The 21,174-nt window shown below is 42.2% G+C and overlaps 1 protein-coding gene across 9 annotated transcripts in view; it reads right to left on the reverse strand.

Annotated features, from left to right (window-relative positions):
- LOC111601957 (uncharacterized protein CG43867) overlaps positions 1–21,174 on the reverse strand; it is a 125,912-nt gene that overhangs the window by 25,860 nt on the left and 78,878 nt on the right. For all 9 annotated transcript variants that reach the window (XM_023318827.2, XM_023318828.2, XM_023318826.2 and 6 more), the window contains one exon: positions 1,477–1,539. In XM_023318827.2, the coding sequence (XP_023174595.2) occupies positions 1,477–1,539 (63 nt within the window). The remainder of the gene's footprint in view (positions 1–1,476; positions 1,540–21,174) is intronic.

The following is a 21,174-nucleotide window of genomic DNA, read 5'->3' on the forward strand; positions in this document are numbered from 1 at the left end:
TGCTCTGGCCAGGTTGAGCCAGCCGTAAAGGAGAGATAAAGCTGCCCTAGAACTTGGAAAATATTTGCATTTCGCCTGCTCTTTGACGAGTGTTTTTGGGGTTTGGGGGTTGGGGACATTGCGTAGGCAAAGCCAAAAACCCCTCGAGACTTGTTAATGCAAACAATGCGCATTTGATATTGAAAACGCGTCGGGCTGAACTGAGCTGAGCTGAGGTGAGCCGTGTGGTGTGACACTCGCATTCATTCATTTGGGGTAGTTTTCTGCACTGCTGGGGGTGGAGACAAAGAGCTGGGCAGCAGCGGATGTGGCGGGTATGCGTGTGTCAAGGGGAGATGCTTGCCAAAGCTCAGCAACACATGCAACAACACGAACTTCAATGAAATGCCAAAGCTAGGCAACAGCCAACGGGGCTAGGGGTTGGGGCCTGGGGGTTGGGGTGGGCTACTGGGGCCAGTGGACGCACGCAGCGCTGCATTAATGTGAATTTCCGGTTTCCGGAGCGGAAGTCGATTTATGTATTGTCCAAACCGCGTCTGGGGGACAGTTGGCGCCGACGTTTTGTTGCTTGGCTTGTTGTCCGGCATTGTGTTTGGTCGCCTGGTTGGTTCGGTTCGGTTCACTTCGGTTCGGTTTAGTTGGCTGCATGTTTGCCCGCATGTGACAAAAGCTTGTGGCGTTGTCTGCACTCCACTTTCCCTTTACCCCTCACCTACTCTCTCCAAAAACCAACTGCAACCAGATAAAATAGATAAAAAAAGAAGTAAAGTGGAGCTCGACAATGAGATACCCTATACGTGGTAATAGATATCTCTCCAAAAGTCTGCCAACGGCGACTCCCAAGCTGCGTTCACCAAGCAGTGACTGTAAAAGTGTAGGAAATTGGGCCATTTGCTTGTAGTTTCCTTTGACTTTACAACACTGTGACTTGAAAACTGTTAATGTGACTCGCAAACTGTAGGTGACTGGCTTAGCAGTGAGCTAAGCAAATATATGTTCGAGCTTCACTTTCAAAGCACTTCAACAGCTCGAACGCAAAACTGTGATGCTGTGACTCTAAAACTGGGACTCTCAAACTGTCAGAAAAAGAGAAAAAGCGCGTTGAAGCCAAATTCATCCTTAAAAATCCATTATTACTACGCACTATGAAAGCGGCGACTCTAAAACTGTAAGTGAGCAAGAAACGCGCTTTTGCGACATGAAAGTGGGAGTATCTATTCACTATAGAGGCAACCCATATACTCCAGTTGCTTAGCAAAACAGAACAGGGTATTAGAACAGCTGTGACCCTCGGCTAGGACAGTCACATTGTCATGTAAATGCTTTAAACTGGCCTCTAATGAGGCACGGCTGGTGCTGCTGTCTGTTGTTGTCTGTTCTAGGATGCTACCCTTGTTTTAATATCCTCCCCCTATTTATCGAATAAGCGGTTGGCTGTGGGGGGCTTTGCTAACAGTCAGTCATTTAATGACTTACCTTATCTTCAGCTTCCTCGGCGCGTTCTTCCGCTTCGATGACGCGTTGTTCCAGCTCCGTTAACTGCAAAAGAAAGTGAAAATGGCATGAGCGAGGCGCAGTAAGGGAAAGTAAGAGAGTGAGAGAGAGAGAGAGAGAGAGAGGGGAATAGTGTTGCAAAATGTTAATTTAGTTGTTTAAAGCACACAAAACATGTGCAAATCTTCGACTGACTTTATTTCTATATCCTGAATCCAATTAAAAATAAGAATTTATTATTTTTAAAACGTTTTCTTTCTTATGGTTGATATTGGATTTGTGCATTGTCTGCATGAACGCAAATCGAGAGAAATTCATGGGATTAGATTCATGCATAAGCGTCGATCAGCTAAAAATATATAGCTTTAATGGAAGAGTTTAAAAGTTAAAAGAGCTTTTGAGATCCTTTACAGGTCGGCCAAAAATACAAGCAGAAAAGCGACAAATATTACAACTTTCATATTTTTGAGCTCGAATTACCTAATTCTACAGGTAGCTTTTTGTTGAGTTTATCTATAAATAGACTTTTGCCGCTTAATTTTACTAAAATTTTACCAAAATTTGTACACGGAAACTTTTCATATTTATTTTCTAAAATGTAATTCAATAAATTTAAATTATTTCTTTAAACTGTTCATAATTCTTTGTAAAAGCTCTTACTGAGGCTTTGGAAAGCTGTTTAAGCTAAGCAGAGGCAATAACCAGACACAGCGCAGACACAAACCAGCAATGAATTTCCCATTATTTAGTGTGTTGAAATTGTAAAGTCAAGTGTGTTGAATTGTAGCAGGCGAACAATAGATGGCGCCATGCATGCGGCCCATGCCCTTTTTAGTTGGCCAGCTGCTCGGCTGCCCTGCTGCCCTGCTGCATTCACATCAATCAAGCAATCAATCAATCATAGCAAATGACAGACGATTTGCGGTTAGTAAGGATAATGCGGCAGCTAATACAATTCATGGCGAATGCTTACGCGAGACTGCACAGGGACGGAGCAGGGAACGGGGCTGACAAACAAACTCGTGCTCCATATTGAGTTGATGGCGCCCAAATGTCTGCCAATATTATATATGTGTCTATGTATACGTATGTGTGTGTAAGCCTGCACGGGTGGAGCTTTGTTCTTGGCGTGTGCCACACCTTGGCAGCCCAAAGGCCACTTGAACAGGCGAAGGGTGGGAGCTGAGGGCTGTGGGCTGGCAAACACTTGTCAAAGGAGCTCGCGCTGCTTCGGGTCATGCTTCGACTAGGCGGAAATGCTAATCTCGCACTTTTAACTGCTCAATGGTTTGCCATTAACAGGGCCATAACGGATATACGGCAGCAATCAGCCCCTCAGCCGAAACTTCAACTTCAACAAACAACCCCACAACCCCACAGTCCCCAACCCAGTCATCAGCTGCTTGTGGGTGTGTTCTGGTGGCGTGGCACTCGTGGAATTCCATCAATTAATCACCAGAGTGGCCCGCGAGCGTCATCGACGTTAAAGACTTGATTCCGCCATACAGAGCTGAGCTGAGCAGAGCAGAGCAGAGCTTAGCTCTGAGCTATCGAGCCCGCCCCCTCTGCCAGCCCCTGCCAGCCCCCTGGCTGCCCCTAGCGCACGTCTATTTGAATGCTTTGAGTGCATTAATTTCCGCTTTTTAAGGCATTTAAGTGGCCATTGAGAAGAGGCCGCCATTGATTGATGGATGCCGCACAAAAATATGACGGATCTCCATAAACACAACACAGGATATGCGAGAGTGCCGCAAAGGAGGCGGCAGCTGGAGGCGCCGCAGCGGAAGTCATCGACTTTGACTTTGACTTTGGCAAGGTTTACGTCTCAGGCGAGTGTCCTTATCGCAATTTAATAGCTGATTAAGTCACCTAATGGCCATAAGTTGATAACGGCAAATGATATAGATTAACGTCTTAAGCACGCCAAAGAAATAGCTGCTCTTTGAGTAGATTTCCGCACTCTTCCAGCTCGAAGTGGCTCTTGAAATTGTAAATGGCGTTGGATATGCCCTCAAAATGAGATAATTAACTAAAGTTGACTTTGAAAAATGCATAAAAATGATGAAAAATTATAAAAGCGCAAAAAAAAACAGTAGCATGACCCATCTCCTGCAGACCTCTAACTCCAGCAGAATATGGAAGATCTTGGGTCTTATCAAAGCTAAATTAGGTACAACTTTTTAGCTGGCAGACGAACAACTACTGCTATATCTTCCTGAACCAGCTGATTTCAAAAGTCGCACAATGATGGAAGACTTAAAGTCTGAATAAGTTCACTTAAGAACTTAAGAACCCGGCAAGGCATACCCGGTAAGATATGCCCCTCTATTCAGTTTTGACAGCGTCTTCGATTTTTTGAACATTCCGCAAAGTGGAGTAAAAATCTGTATCAACTTGTTGGCCTATTGAAGTCGCAACCATCGTAAGGTGATGCTGCGAAGGAGGAGCTGAACCAGATCACAAAACTGCTACGATATGGATTACTTTAAATGGGTCAAAAGAGGTAATCAAGAACAAATGAAAACTGTGTGGAAGCAAACAACATTCGAGATACTTTTTGAACAGACCTCGTAGATGGGAAGTTCTAGAAATAGTTAAACAGACAACCAGCTCGCTTTTTGTATATATAACTTGATATTATTGATAAGCTGTAAACAATCAAAGCCTGAGCTCAGGCAGGCTGAATTCAGAAAAGATTGGGAATAGATATGTCTCTATAAAGAAAGACAAGTCTGAGCAATCAATGCTCCAAAACAGATCAGTTATAGAAAGGCCGAAGTCAATTATACTGAGAGATTATAGACATACATATGTATATCGGGAGTATGCTCTAAAGAACGTAGACTATAGCGACTTCTTTAGCTAGTTTCTTCATTTATTTGCAAATACAAATACAAATGCAAAGTTTGGCAATTGAATAAATACATTTAAGCCTGGCTTAGTTTACGATTCGTTAACAATAGAGGCTTATGGAAAAAGTATTCTGTAGCTGGATTACTCGATAATTAATCGATCGTACGAAAACTCCGCTCAGCGCAGACCCAACCTCCCGGTGGCTGCTTGTGAAACCTTCTTGAATCAGTTCTCTTATGACGTATGCGCAGTGTGTGTTGAAGCTAATGAAGAGTGGAAGAGTTTAGAGTACCATCAGATTGGGCCATGTGGCCACGCGATTCAGTTGCATGGCACTGGTCATGGACTGGTCGAGCTCCTCGTCTACAATAACAATCTCCAAGGTGAGCGTAGATGCAGCATTTCGGGACATAGCCGCGTCAGCTGGCTGCCCGCTGCAGCAGGAGAAAATGCGGCCCAGAATGTGCCGCCACATCGTGTCGCCAAGCGCTGTCGTCCAACTGGCCGCGGCCAGCCATAAAGCCAATTAAATGGCCAAACTGCGTCGCGGCTGTGCGCCCAAGAACAGCTGCCAGTCATTCTGTCTGTGTTGCTATCGGCTGCCGCCGCCGCAGCTACATCGGCTGTCAGCTATAAAGCACTCGAACTGATTGCAGGTGCTAGACAGTTGCACTGATGTTGCAAGATGTGCACCAGCCTGGCCAAGTTCTTTAGCTGCGTCCAAGCGGCCGAGGAGTATGAGGAGCGCGATCGCCGCCAGCCGAGGCAGGACCGCCAGCCGGGCTACAACTTTGACAGGCATCACCGACAGCAGCTGATGGCTCTGAGCAATCTCAGCGCTGGGGCCATGGCTCAACGTCGACGTAACGCGAGGCCCAAGCAGCCACCGCCGCCGCTGCCGCTGCCAGCTGACGCGGAAGCACTGCCAAGTAGCAAAAAGCAGCGAGAGCGAGAGCGAGAGCGAGACAACTGCAATTCGTATACGGCCATGGAGCGGCACGATCAGATCCTGGAAGTCATTGACGAGCAGCTGCAGGCGTACAGATAGAGCGAACAAAGGCTACAGAAAGTCATATATATCTGTATATATATATATATATATATATGTACAGTGAAATCACAGTTAAAGAACAGCCATAGATAGTTTTATTTAACTTTAATATTTAGTAACTCTTCTTAAGCACCTAACAATTGCCACAAGTGATTTAACTGCTTTAAGCCAGCTTAGAAAGCAGCTTTTAAAGCTCATTAGAGCTTTAATAGCTTTGTATGAGCTGACGATCTGCAGCTGTGAAAGCACATGCAAGCTTTAAAAAGCTGCAAATGAAGTAATTTCTATTTCTATCAAAAGCGCACATCTGGAAACGTGGGAAATTTATGTATATCTGACAATTAAAGAACAACATGATAAAGCCACATAAACAAATGCCGCCTTATCAATAACTGGGAGGCGGCAGTTGGGGGCCAAAAGTTGCGGCAGCCAAAAAGCTAATGGATTAGGGCCAAAAGTGCGAGTTGGTCAAAAGTTATGCGTGGCTTGCGTGCGTGTGGACAACAGCAGACTGAGTTTATGTGAGAGAGAGAGAGAGTGGGGTTAGGGAAGTCATTGAGTAGGTGTGTCCTGACACACACACAGTTCGAATTAGTGTGCCTTTGGCTGTTTAATTATAGGCGCTGCTGCTGCTGCTGCTGCCAATTGGCGAGTTAATTAGACCCTTTGGCTGGGCCAACAAAAACATGGTGAATGATTTGGGCTTTAAGCAGCTACGTTTTCACTTAATTGCATGGGCGTTCGGCAATTTGTTGTTGGTCAGAACACAGCTGAAAGACATGCCATTTGGTTGTCAACTTTCAACTTTGCAGTTAGCAGCCGCCGAACGGCAATCACAAATCTCATTTGCCAGCCACGAATGCAATTTGAGACAAGCAAATGGCCGCAAGCACAAAAACCCACTGCAAGGGAGAGAGAGAGAGAGAGAGAGAGAGACACTGGATACAGTTCACCCAGGGGGCAGATAGCAGCACGTAGGCAACTGAACATTTATTTCATCCGTTAGTCGGTCAAAGCCCGGATAGCTACAATTTTCATTTAGATTGTTGTCGAAATACATAATTGCAGTGTTGCAAAATATGTTTAGATACTCGTAGATTCAGTGCTACGCGGTTAAATAAAGGTATTATTATCAATACTATTGATTGCTTTTGTTGTAGCTAAACGAAGGAGAAATTACCTGAGAATTGTAATGAAAAATCTGAGGAACTGTGAAGCAGTATCGAACGACGATGGATGATTCGAGCGATGATTCACATAGTGAAGATTGTCATTGTCATTGTCATTGTCATTGTCATTGTCATTGTCATTGTCATTGTCATTGTCATTGTCATTGTCATTGTCATTGTCATTGTCATTGTCATTGTCATTGTCATTGTCATTGTCATTGTCATTGTCATTGTCATTGTCATTGTCATTGTCATTGTCATTGTCATTGTCATTGTCATTGTCATTGTCATTGTCATTGTCATTGTCATTGTCATTGTCATTGTCATTGTCATTGTCATTGTCATTGTCATTGTCATTGTCATGTCATTGTCATTGTCATTGTCATTGTCATTGTCATTGTCATTGTCATTGTCATTGTCATTGTCATTGTCATTGTCATGTCATTGTCATTGTCATTGTCATTGTCATTGTCATTGTCATGTCATGTCTATTGTCATTGTCATTGTCATTGTCATTGTCATTGTCATTGTCATTGTCATCTGTCATTGTCATTGTCATTGTCATGCATTGTCATTGTCATTGTCATTGCATTGTCATTGTCATGTCATTGTCATTGTCATTGTCATTGTCATTGTCATTGTCATTGTCATTGTCATTGTCATTGTCATTGTCATTAGCCCCAACATTTAGAGTAACAACTGCTTTATTCTGTCTATTGGATGCTTTTGCATGGCTAAATTTAGCTCGATTCAGTAACTTTTAATTAAGAATATACAAATTAATTCGAATTACCAATTATTTTGATAGCATAAACAACATTTGCAGACTTGATTATTCGTTCAAATGAATACATTGGCATAAGTATGTGTGCCCATTAAAAGCTGAAGGCTTTTTGTCTTTTCGGTTACAGTTCATTTTGGTTAGTTAGTTATTAAAAAGAGCTTTTAATCTTTTATGAACTGGACATAGTGTAGATACACGTATATTATAATGTGTAAGCATATGTGGATGCCACAGGAATAAAACAATTAGTGCAAGCGGCAATCGAATATGTGGCGAGCCGCCTTTGTTAGCCATGCGGACAGGCGGATTAATTTGTCGTGCTATTAAATTTCTATCCATTTCATTTGTGTTTATTTATCTTTTGTTTTTATTTATTTACACTTGTTTACTTTGTGTGCGTATTTTATCAGCTGTCGCCTGCTCATGTGTTATTATGTTTGTTTTAATTGCAAAATGTTAATTTAAAATTGTTGTAATTGCAGTTTATGTTCTGTTCTGGTTGTTGTTGTTGTTCTTGTCTGGCCATAATATCATTTGGTCTCTGATTAATATTTGACCATTTGCTCATTGTCAATAAAACGCAATTGGATAATTGAGCGCTGTAATTGAAGTCATTGCCAAATTGCTTAACAAATAATGGAATGAGTTCATAAATAAATATTCGTGCCAATAATAAACATCTAAGCTTAAAGTTAAACTAAATTATCAGCTCGGGCAGGCGCGGGTCATCGTAGCCCAGCCCGTCGTCCAGCTCCAGCTCCAGCTCTAGCTCCAGTTCCAGCTGCAGTTCCAGCTGCAGCACCGAGTCGTAGTCTGCGCCATTGCTGGCTGGCAGTTCCATTGATCTGTTTGTCTCATCCGTCGCGTCCAGCACCTGGCGCGTTGCCATACCATCGCTCGATGGCAGTGGCGATGGCAGTGGCAGTGGCTGTGGCTGTGGCTGTGGCAGCTGGACTGTGCTCGCTGGGCTGGACACATTCAGCGTCGGCTGGGGCAATATCGATTTGCGGCACTTGAACAAATCCAACAGCAGCGAGAGCAACATTCTGGCTGCCATTGTCGATCGAGACGCACTGAGAAATTGAATCGGAGCTTCGCTGCGTTTTTATGTGTGACGCCCCCTGCCCCAAAGCAATATTGTTTATCCATATCTGTTGTTGTTGTTGCTCTTTTTTAAAGCTGTATATCGATTGATTTCCAACTGTGTCGCCAGCTGCTTTTCACGACGATTGTTTCTAAGCCATGAAACAAAAGCTCAAATGACACTGTGCGAAAATAAACAGCTCTATGGGAATTGCTCTGGCTGAGCTTCAGATCAGTATTGAAAGCTTCGCTTGGTTTTATATAATATCACACTATGAACAAGTTGCCGAATGTAGTTAGCAAGCCCAATTTGACTCTGCTTCGAAAGCTCATTAAAGCTTTCAACTGCTAATAAAGTTTGTAAGCAAAGCACATTGGCGTTTTGCCTTGACTGCTGTTTGAATTGATTTCAAAGCGCAGGAAAGCTCAACAGCATTTTTAGCTAAATGTATTAAATTATTCTTAGAGATAACAGAGCATTTTTTGATAGTAAATATCTTAAGTATATATGTGAAGGTCATCTATTGAGCATAAAGAGCTTTTAATTTGGTTTAAAAGAGCCTTTTAGCTGATCTCTAAAGTAGTTCAATAAGTTGATTAAGGCTTTAAGCTCAACGATTTGAATATTATAATCAATCTAATTTGTTTTTATCCACTTTCAGCTGGTGTCATCTGCTAATGCGATGCAAATGTCATCAAATATAATTGCAGCGCCACATTTGTTAGCTATGGCCCACAGATGGCGCCAGTTGTCATCGAAGCGGAAAGACTGAAGGCGCAGGCGAAAGGTGACTAGCGAGAGGTGGGAGGTGAGAGGTAGGAGGTGACTGATGGGCGGGAAGGGGAAAATTGTAGGGCTGTGTATAAAACAGAGTTGAACAAATGAGAAAATTAATTAAAATCGTATGCAGCTTGCACGAGTCGCTTGCTTTGGCGCTATGAATAATAAAGCAATGCATAAATGCATTATTAATGCAGATCCTTATGCATTTATTTAATATATTTAAATTATTTTACGCACAGACAGACGGACATGCATTACATAATTACATTTATGCGCGCGCCCATCAAATTGAATGGCTAAAACATTTGCATAATGCACTGCTCCCCTATAGCAGCTGCTTCTCAAGAGGGAGGGGAGGTGTGGGTGGATGATAAGGGGGATAACTGAGAAAATGCAACTGCAAATGGCGCATAGCACACACTCATTGTTATCGTTCACTTCATTTGCTTGTTTTTGTTTTTATTTTCATTTTCATTTTTATTTTTATTTTCCTGCTCCCCTCCACTCCACTCCGCTGCTGTCCGTCTCGTTGACGGCTATTTTAATTAAGGGTTGGCGCTTTGAGGGGGGTGTGAGCGGCTCCACTTAGCGGACGCCAGCTGCTGGCCACGCGCTGCACAACAGCTGCAGCATAAATTAAAATTAAAAATTGCTTAATTTCAATTATGAGTGAAATAAATTACTTGGCTCCACAAAGCTCGCCAAGCTAGAACAATCAATCTCGCTTAAGTGTTAAAAGTTCTGACAAGTCAAATTGCCAGTGCATTCCACTAGCGTAGGTGGAAACTGCGTGAATCGCCTTTCGCTTTTAGCTTAATGCACGCAATCCATTAACGATGCGCTTCGAGAACTTCGAGCTCGCTTCAAGCGAAATTCAGTTCAACAGGTGCAACGAATGCACTCAAAGCCGAAAAGGTTTTTATGGACTTAACATGTATTATCTGACTTATTTCAACTGAATGTGTTATAGTACTTTTTATACTCTGTACTTATTAGAGAATGGTTTAACAGGCAGCAGCAGGTGCAGTATCCACAAATGCACTTATTTTTGATAAGCCACAGCAAGCGAGGCAAGCCGAGTCGTTCTTAGAGACTCCAAGTCTGAAAGACTTTGCAGTAGAATCAATAGGAATCTAGACCGAAAGGCTATTTATGTTTGAGCAGGGTTTGCCACTTGTAGAAGTTGACTTCTGCAGCTCCTTGTGTGCCGGGTATCTTTTAGTCGGCTACACGCAGTTGGAGCACTTTTCACTTGTTACTTTTGTCAGTTTGTGGCGCAGTTGTAAGCAGGTCAACGGAAATTGGTGTCAATTGCAACAAGGCCAACACGCAGGCACTTACACACACACACACACACACACACAACCACACACACACACACACACACACACACACACACACACACACACACACACACACACACCATAGCAACAGCCCGCATGTTTTATTTGTATATTTAGCTGCGTAGCCCTTAACAAAGCCGCAGCTTGTTGACTTTGGGTCAAGTACATTACAACGTGGCAGCGACTGCCAAAACGAAAGTGGGCTAACAGGGGTTAAGCTACCTGGCTCATTAACTAAAATGCAAAAACTTTAAAGACGCGCAGCTGCAACTCGTTTGGAGCAGCAGAGCTAATTGAATTGAGGCTGAGATTCAGCTGCACGAAGCGCTTAAGCTGGCACAGCTGGCTGGCCTTTAAGGTAGCCGCCCACTTTAGTTGTGGGCGTGGCCGTGCGACTTGTTAAGCAGCTCAGCGCAGCGAAAAAACTACGCTAAATTGACACAAATTGGCAGGGGGCAAGTACATCATGGCAATCAGATTATCAGCGACATCAGAGACAGCAGCTGTGACAGCAGCAGCAGCCGAAGAAAAGCAAAAGAGGGGGGAGGAGGAGTCAGCGTCTCGTCAATGTGCTCATCATGTGCGACGTTGTCTCTCTTCGTTGGGAGGACATGGCTTCGTGCTGCTGTCTGTCTGCACTCGAATTGGAGGCAGGACACGCAGCCTTTTGCAGCTCCTTTCAATCATGACGCACGGATTAGGACTCAGGTTAAAGATTAACAACAGACAACGCAGACAGCAGATAGCAGACAGACAGACAGACAGACAGCAGCAGCAGCAGCAGCAGATAGCAAGGACTACCAGGACTTCTTCTAGCTAGTCACGCCCACCATTAGTTTGCTCTGTGGCATGACAAAAGCTAAGCCGATTGACAACAGCAGCAGCAAAGCTGCAAAACTCGAAATGAAAAACAAGCCCAAGCCAAGAGAAGCGCTTGCCTCAAGCAATTAAATAAAGCGCAATGAAATGAGAGTTTGTATATGTTTATATTTTATTTATTTATTTGAGAAACATTCGAAAATAACTACCAGAAGCAAGCTATATTTAGCTCTGATTAGCTAACGTCGTGTTCATACGCATACGAAAGCCAAATAAATAATAATAAATAAGCTTTATTTTTTTATAGGTAATGAAAAGCTGTATTGAGGGAATGCCACTAATACAGTGTGCTGACTGCAATGCATGAGCTCAGAGATATTCGAGCTGACTTATGAAATCTGAACTTTAAATTAGGTTTTTCGTAAAAACATTTCTTATTTAGAAATCAAATTTGATATGAAATAAAGTCAAAATAAAGTTTGGGAATACCCCTTTTGAACATACTTCTGTTCTAAGCTTATAAAGAAAAAGTAAGAATGTAATTTCAAATATATAAATACGTATATATACAATATGTAAAATATCTAAAGTTTTTATTTTTTTTTTTTTAGAAGTTCTTGCAAAGTTTTATAAAAATTTTTATAATAAAAATGGAGCCATCAACTATATTACACTGAGTAAAATAAAAAGCATATATCTCGCTCAGTTGGCGATGAAAATGCTAAATAATATAAAATGCTATGCAAATGAGATGAAATACAAAAGCGATGTAAGCTGCAAGAAGCACTTAAGAACGGAACTGGGAACTAAAGCAATGCATAAAGATGAGTGAATGAATAAATGAATGAGTGAATGACTGGAACAAGAAGAAGAAGAAGAGAATGCTGCAGTCTATTAGCAGTTGATAGCGGTCCCAAGTACTTGTGGCCAAGAGTGTTAAAGATAAAGGCGCCAAGGGTAGCAAAAGAAAGAGAAAAAATATAAAGTAAAGACAAACAATTTACAGGCGCGCGCAATCAGATGGCAAGAATAGCAATTAGTGCATACTTTTAGGCTTAGAAAGCATGAAAAGGCACAAAGCAAAGACAGCAAGAGACGGCGCGACAGAGAGAGCGAGAGCGATAGAGCGAGCACAAAAGGCAAATGAAAAGACGCGCGTGCAATAATCACTGCCAAGTGCTGCATATTTATAGGCGCAATCAAGTTAATTGCGCACAGAAAACCAACAAAACGAGAGCGAAAAATAAGAGAAACACAAATAGACGCAGATAACTGACACAACAACAGGGAATGACAAAGAGGCGGATGGGGGTGGGCGGCCTGCGAGATAGTGCCCGTAGAATGCTAAAAACAAAAGCAAGGCAGCGACTATTAATGGACTGCGACATGAGTGGCAGGTGGGCAAGACATGGGCATGAGACAGGTAAGAAGCAGCACTACGGCCGCTTAGACTGCTAATGTGTTTCAGGAGCTATAAAATGTCGAAAACACAAAAAAAAATAATTAAAAGAAGACAAAAGCGAACATTTGCAATTTGAGGAAAATTGCTTTTTTTGACTAAGTGGCAACGCCAACGACTGAAGTATATAGACAATACGACATACGATCCATTTAAACATATATATTATAGCAACATGTCATTGAAGCATCCTATTAACAGCTTTCCTCCATCTCATTTATGCAACTATAAAGAGCATTCGAAGCTTTGCTGCTGGCTGAAGATGCCCCTTCGTGTTTGTTCGTCCTTCTTTAAGCTAATTAGCTTAATTGTGGGCATTTAACATGCCTTTGGCTGTGGCTTGAGCTCTTTCTTTTTTGCTTTTGTGCGCCTTCAAGTGGCTGCCACTCGTAATTGCCACTCAAAGTTCAATGCAACGTGCGACCTGCGGCGCAGCGCCCTTAAGTATGCAATAATATTTCTTTTGCAAGTGGCAAGTGGCAGTTGAGCTTGTCCCTGGCAGCCAAGAGTTGTGCAACAGTCAAACAGAAAGCAGCGAAAAAATCCAAACTTAAGACTCAATTCACAATAGATTGGCTGTGCGTGTGTGGGTGCATGTGAGAGGCTTAGTGCATTAGAAAATTAGAGCGCGCCTTAATGAGCAGGCGCCAGGCAAAGCTTTTAATAACAAAACGAGACTCGCGTGTTTTTTCGCCTGTCCGGCAACGCTGCAGTTGCGAATGGCCACTCGATCCTTTGTTATGGCAGCCCCCTGGCTGCTCCGTCGCGTTTGCAGCTTGCGGTAAATTTCAATTATCCCAGTTGCTTCAGTCGGCTGGCATCTATGGAGCGCAGCTCTGCACAGTTTCATTTTCATTTTCATTTTCATTTTGTTGCCAGTTTTCCTTTTGGCTTTTAAGCCTGCGCCTTGTATTTCATTTTCAGGTTTATGCATGAGACGACGCTGACGCCGCCGCCGTCTAGTTTTTCCGCCTCATTCCGCAAAACGCAATCTCATTTTTTGCCTTCATTTTTTTTTCTGTTTTTACTTCCGCCGTCCATTTGCGCTGTAAATTGTTTGCATACAATAGAGCAGCGCCCAGCGCCCAGTGCCCAAACCCTAGCTTTCAGTTCTCAGTTCTAGCGTTCAGCTTCCCCTCCATGTTTTAGCCATTTGCTGGCCAGGCCAAGGTCTTAACTTTTGGCGCGGCTTATTTGTGCGGCTAGATTAAGTTTCAAATTGATGGGCATTTTAAAATCCCTGGAAAGCAGCTCAAGAGAGAGAGATTGAGCTACATAGAGAGAGAGAGGGAGAGGGAGAGGGAGGGAGAGGGAGAGAGAGAGTGAGAGAGAGTGGAGCGAGTACTTCATAGTTTCAGTCGCATTTTTGTTAGTCCCAATTGATGACCAAACTTAAATTTTATCTTCCTTGACTCACACCTTCAGTTTCAGTTGACAGCGAGCCTCAGCTCTCAGCTATCTGTATCTGTATCTGTATCTGTATCTGTATCTGTATCTCTATCTCTATATCTATATCTATATCTATATCTATATCTATATCTATATCTATATCTATCTCTATCTCTATCTCTATCTCTATCTCTATCTCTATCTCTATCTCTATCTCTATCTCTATCTCTATCTCTATCTCTATCTCTATCTCTATCTCTATCTCTATCTCTATCTCTATCTCTATCTCTATCTCTATCTCTATCTCTATCTCTATCTCTATCTCTATCTCTATCTCTATCTCTATCTCTATCTCTATCTCTATCTCTATCTCTATCTCTATCTCTATCTCTATCTCTATCTCTATCTCTATCTCTATCTCTATCTCTATCTCTATCTCTATCTCTATCTCTATCTCTATCTCTATCTCTATCTCTATCTCTATCTCTATCTCTATCTCTATCTCTATCTCTATCTCTATCTCTATCTCTATCTCTATCTCTATCTCTATCTCTATCTCTATCTCTATCTCTATCTCTATCTCTATCTCTATCTCTATCTCTATCTCTATCTCTATCTCTATCTCTATCTCTATCTCTATCTCTATCTCTATCTCTATCTCTATCTCTATCTCTATCTCTATCTCTATCTCTATCTCTATCCTCTATCTCTATCTCTATCTCTATCTCTATCTCTATCTCTATCTCTATCTCTATCTCTATCTCTATCTCTATCTCTATCTCTATCTCTATCTCTATCTCTATCTCTATCTCTATCTCTATCTCTATCTCTATCTCTATCTCTATCTCTATCTCTATCTCTTTCTCTATCTCTATCTCTATCTCTATCTCTATCTCTATCTCTATCCTCTATCTCTATCTCTATCTCTATCTCTATCTCTATCTCTATCTCTATCTCTATCTCTATCTCTATCTCTATCTCTATCTCTATCTCTAACTCTATCTCTATCTCTATCTCTATCTCTATCTCTATCTCTATCTCTATCTCTATCTCTATCTCTATCTCTATCTCTATCTATCTCTATCTCTATCTCTATCTCTATCTCTATCTCTATCTCTATCTCTATCTCTATCTCTATCTCTATCTCTATCTCTATCTCTATCTCTATCTCTATCTCTATCTTATCTCTATCTCTATCTCTATCTCTATCTCTATCTCTATCTCTATCTCTATCTCTATCTCTATCTCTATCTCTATCTCTATCTCTATCTCTATCTCTATCTCTATCTCTATCTCTATCTCTATCTCTATCTCTATCTCTATCTCTATCTCTATCTCTATCTCTATCTCTATCTCTATCTCTATCTCTATCTCTATCTCTATCTCTATCTCTATCTCTATCTCTATCTATCTCTATCTCTATCTCTATCTCTATCTCTATCTCTATCTCTATCTCTATCTCTATCTCTATCTCTATCTCTACAGCTAGAGAGTCTGTTCATTTCGGTATGCGCTCTGCAGCAGCTGAGTAAGAATCTTTGCGAATCCTTGGGAATCCTGGCCATAATGAAACAGGACACAATTTGCCATTAAGTGTCGCGGAAACAAAGAGAATGACACGAAAATTTGCAGTTGATGGCATTGCAATGCCACGCCCGGTGTGTGCGCGTGTGCATAAGTGTATGTGTGTGTGTATGTGTGTGGGGCAATGTTGTGTTAGATAGTTGTTGGCGGGGCGGGGCTACGCGCATTGCAGCTGCTGTTGCTGGCGCTTTTGGCAGCGACTTCCGGCAAGCATTTCCGGCATCTTGGCTGCCTGTGGAGGAGGCAATTTATGCTTCGCTTGTGTTGTCTTGGACAACTCGGGCTATCCAACTAACAGTTAAATGCCACGCAGTTGCCACTTGGCTGGTCGTGTTAAATACCAAGGACATTGTTGCCGCAAAATGTCCCACAGACGCCTCACCTCCGTCTCTCAGTCCGTCTCTCTATCTCTATCTTTGTGTGTGGCGTGAAAAACTTGCGCATAAAATTTCCATATCAGCAATTTTATTTGCAACAATTTGGCAACACTTTTGTGTGCGGTAACCAGGCCCCCTCGGCCTGCTACCCCCTCGATCCGTCTCCTCTATGGTGACGTATCAATTTCCGCTTGATTGCATTTAAAAGGAAGAAATAATCGCAGAGCTGGAGGTAGCAGAGGTAGCAGAGAGCGCGGCAAAAGTTTTTGGCGCAAATTAAGTTTTGCCACACCTCTTCACAGCTACCGGCCGGCCCCGCCTCCGACCCGCCCGTCCGTCTGCCCTACGCTGCCATTCATCGCCGCAACAAATACAATTTTTGCGGCAAACGAAAATCGAAAATAAAGTTAAAAATTTTACGTTTTGCCAAGCGCGCGTGTATATGGCGACTGCGACACTGACTGCAAAAAGTTTGCGCCCCAACAAACTTTGCCGAGTGCAAAAGTTTACCATTTCCCACCCCCTCGCCCCGCTGACTTTCTGTGGCTCTTTTCTTTTCTGTTTTCTGTTTTCTGTGCCCGCTCGCTGGCGTCCAAGTTTAAAGGTTAATGATACCGCAAAGTAACACCAAATAAGTTAAGGACCAGCCACGAAAGAAGAAGGAAAAACGCTTCTGATTGGATTTGCTACGTGCGACGGCACAGACAGACTGGCAGCCGCACAAACTTTTCTACACATGAGGCACGCCAGTGTGACCAGACGACGGAACAATTGAAATCGAAACATGCGAATCAAATGAATTGCGCGTACACACTTTGAGGCACTGTAGCAAGCACTCTTCGGCCAAAGGCTGTGTGACCTTGCCATAGTGAGCCGAAACACTTGGATTTCGAACCGTTTTCGAACATTACGCAACACTGATCAGTGTATGGACTCGATAAGAGATCAAACAAATCAGAGTTCACAGAACATTAAACGCTTTACAACACTACCAAGAAGTATTTATTTCAGCCTATTCGAATAGGTTTTGGCATAGAAAAACGTTTCTTTTCGCACTAAAAGAAGCACAAATAAAGTATTTATTTTTGTTTTTTGTTTTTTTAATATTTTTATACAAAATCTTTATTTAAGACTTGACTGTTCCTTTTGTTAAAAAGAAGAGAATCGCTTTAGTTAATTTAAATACTTACAACAAGAAATTGCTTACTTAAAATAAGCGTAAAACGTTTCTTAGGTTCCTTTTTTTATGGAATGCCACTCTGAGGTCAAGAATTTTAGCTTTGCTTAAAATATTCAAGGTGTTGGAAAACGTTTTTATTGTTGTTGTTGAGTTCCTTCAGATTATGCAACACTCGTTTTGCTCAATCAGTTGCATAATTGAACACTGAAGCGCGCATCGTACGGATTGAAGTCCAAGCTCATTTGAGATACATATCGCAGCTCAAACGTGGACTCAGTGGAGTCAAAGCTCGTCGTTGTGGGCTGCCGAGTGAGCGGTGGGGGGTCTGCGCTCCATGTTGTTACACTGCGCGCAACGGAGCCCAGGTGAATGCCAGCAGCGGCAGCGGCAGCAGCAACTGCAGTTGGCCGCGTTGGCTCCAGCTCCAGCTGCTTGAGGCGACGCGGCCTGTAGGGTATGCATGCGCTGTTCCATATGCAGCAAAATTGCAGAGCTGTCAGCATTTTTGTAACTGCGGCCTTCAATCAACGAGCGCCGTAAACTAACTGATGGATGGACCAAGCTGTGACTATAGCCACAAGCTATTCATTCAACGACTTGCAGACATTTACTTGGGCACTTGACAGTTGGTTTTGGCCAGCCAAAAGAATGCGCCCGCTGTCTCAAAACAATTACCAGCAAAACACGTGCGACTGCCACAGTGGAAGGTACCACACGGCACACACCAGCCACTGACAGCATTATCTATCCATGTTATTAATGCAATCTATAATGAATCACGATTCGAGTCAGCAATGATTCACATAATCATTCGATGATTGAGCAAACAGCATAGCCATAGTGGCAGAGGCGATTAGATTAACCACACTTAGAGCTTGGCCAACAAAACTAGCAGCAAAACCAATTCATGTTCAATTCAAACACAATTTCGAGCTTAATCAGCGCAACCGAAGCTCTAACTTCATTCGACGAATTTTTAGTCATTTTTGAGTTCAATCCAAAAATCTGAAGTGGATGCTAAGCGCCTGCTAAAGGAAGCTAAGAGCAACAAAACCTCATCAAAACTTGGTTTGGATTGTGCAACCTGCTTTAAGCTAAAATTTTCTAATGCAAATATTCAAATATTTTAAATAAATCCAACTATATGGATCACAAAAAAAAACAGTTAATGGCCAATTTTAGTGAAATTGGTAAATAATCTTTGAAGCTTCAATTGCTGTAAGAAGTGAATTTCATATTTTAAATTGAATTTTTTAATTTGAAACATTTAATTCATGGGCCACGCAGCGCTGGCAGCAGATAGCAGCTGTTAGCCATATGCCACAGCTGCCACAGATACCCCGATGGCCAAATGCCCCGATGCCACGTAGCAAATGTATATGAGGTGGCACAGAGTTTGCTTAGCGAACATTTAATTGTTGTTTACATTTGCGCTTTGCTTTATTTTGCAGCACTTTGTTGCTGTGGCTAAGTGCTGCACGACACGGCCCCAGCCACCTGCTGCGCCTAATGTAGGTGGAGCTCGTCCTCTTTTAATAAGACTCCAAGCCGTAAGCAACACAAATAACACACACACACACACATCCAACAGTCAGGGTAAAAGCAGAAAAAAAAGAGCGAAAATTTACATTTTAATTTCTTTTAATTAAAAGGGAACGAAAAGAAAAATGAAATAAAAATAAAAACAACGCTGCAAAATAATACATTGAAATGTTTTTTATTTGTCGCCTATCTGCTGCTTCTACTTCATTTTGCGCCTTCTCGTTTTATTGGCATTAGCATTTGGCATGCTCACGGGGCGTATAAGTAATGGAAATGAGGCCGACGACAACAGCTGTCAATACAGGTTGAAAGGATTCCTTTGTTTAAACACTTAAATGGCGCACCTGGCCGAGAACGTGGTCGTCGAGCACTTGCCGCATCCTGGCAAACACTCAACTGTCCCTTGGCGCGAGTTAGCTTCAATTTGTATTTGAATTTGAATTTGAATTTGAATTTGGATTCGCACATCTCGCATCGTCTTTGATGCCAAGCGCTCACTTTAAATTTGTTTTTATTTTCCAACTCTCTTTGGTAATTGGCTGAGAGATGTCAGAGCAAATTTTCATTACTTGCCTGTCACCGGGATCAAGTTGTGAGTGAAAGCTGTCAGCTGGCTACGACTTAGTGGCTTCCGAACTGCCTGGTGAGGCGCTCAACATGGCCTTTCTAATCCAAAGCTTAGTTGTATCAACTTTTGCTGACAAGTAAACATGAAACATTTACAAAAAGTCAAATTTTAAATAAAATAAAAAATTAAAACTGATTTGCAAACAGAAAACGGTTTCAGCTCTTTCTAAGTCTGCTAAACTAATCGTATTAAAAAGTTGATTAAAGTTACATGTGACATAACGCTTAACATGAATGCAACGCTTTAACATGGTCTAACATTTCAAATGCCACAGAGCAACACACACACACACACTCACGCACACACACACACGCATATGCTTTCCATGTTTATATGACTCTTTGACGTTTGATCCCACCCTTTGGTTGCGTAAGGTAAAAATGTGAGCAGCAAATGCAGATGGGCGATGATGTGTGTGTGTGTGTGTGTGTGTCTGTCTGTTGATTTTTGAGAGCAACAAGCATTGCACTAAGCAAACATGAGAGCTGGGCCCACAGTTTAAAGCCCAGAAATGAACCAAAACCCAACAGCAGTAAAAAGCAACAACAGCCGCAAACGGACAGCTTCATTAAGGCGTGTGTGTGTGTGTGTAAGTGTGTGTGTGTGTGTGTCTATGAGTCTGTATGGATAAACTTTTCAATTTCTTTTGCAATTTTCCATTTCACTTTGTATTGCTGTGTTGCCTGGGCTGCTGCTGCTGCTGCTGCTGCTGTTCCGTTCTATGGCTATGTCTGTGGCAAATACACGAGTGGAGTATATTTATCTTACATTTTTCAACTGACCCACACAGCGAATTTTGTTCCGCTTACACCCATGCCACATTCACATGGCAGTTACCAAGAGCAGCAGCAGCAGCAGCAGCTCTACCTGACAACATTTTGCGCAAATTGAAGTATTTACCTTTTGGCTATAGGTACAATGCGTACCTATAGGTACGTGCGTATATACCATATATATATATATATATATATATATATATATATATATATATATATATATGTATGTATATATAGAGTAAAGGTCTGCTATATTGCATTTTAAACAGATTCTGAGTATATATAATTTATTGCAAACTTGATTAGCAGCGGCATTTCATGAACATAATTACTTAAGAATTCATACAATATAGTGCTATATATGTTTATATTGCTCTCTGATAAAGTGTGAATCACGCAGTTTCTCTTAACAAAATCAAGTGAATAAAGAAGAAAGTTTTTCGAAAGCCATGACTGAGCAATGTTCACAAAAAGAAAGTTTATAGTTGAAATTTATAAAAATAATAGTGATAGGACTATATACTAGCTGGATATTGCTTCACAGGGTATCTCATGATAACTGTTTGCTTTTTTATGCCACAGCGTTGCTTGCCCCATCTTGCATTTCAGGTTCATTTGCATCTGGCAAAAAAGAAGAGAAAATAGTTCAGTTTCAAGCTGGGCAACTGCGACTGCGGTTGGGGGCCAGTGACTTGCAGTTGAGGGCGGGTGGGCGTTGGCTGGTGCACCTGTCAGGCAGCTGCCACCCGAGTGCAGCCATTTGTCTCGTGCCGCCCGCGCGCAACGCTGCTGCTCAAACAAAACGTTGCGTAAGCGTTTGCCAATGTTCAATTGAGCCCCATCTCAGTGGGCTGTGCGC

Source organism: Drosophila hydei, unplaced genomic scaffold, assembly GCF_003285905.1.
Source record: "Drosophila hydei strain 15085-1641.00,03,60 unplaced genomic scaffold, DhydRS2 tig00000211-arrow-pilon, whole genome shotgun sequence".
Lineage (NCBI taxonomy): Eukaryota > Metazoa > Arthropoda > Insecta > Diptera > Drosophilidae > Drosophila > Drosophila hydei.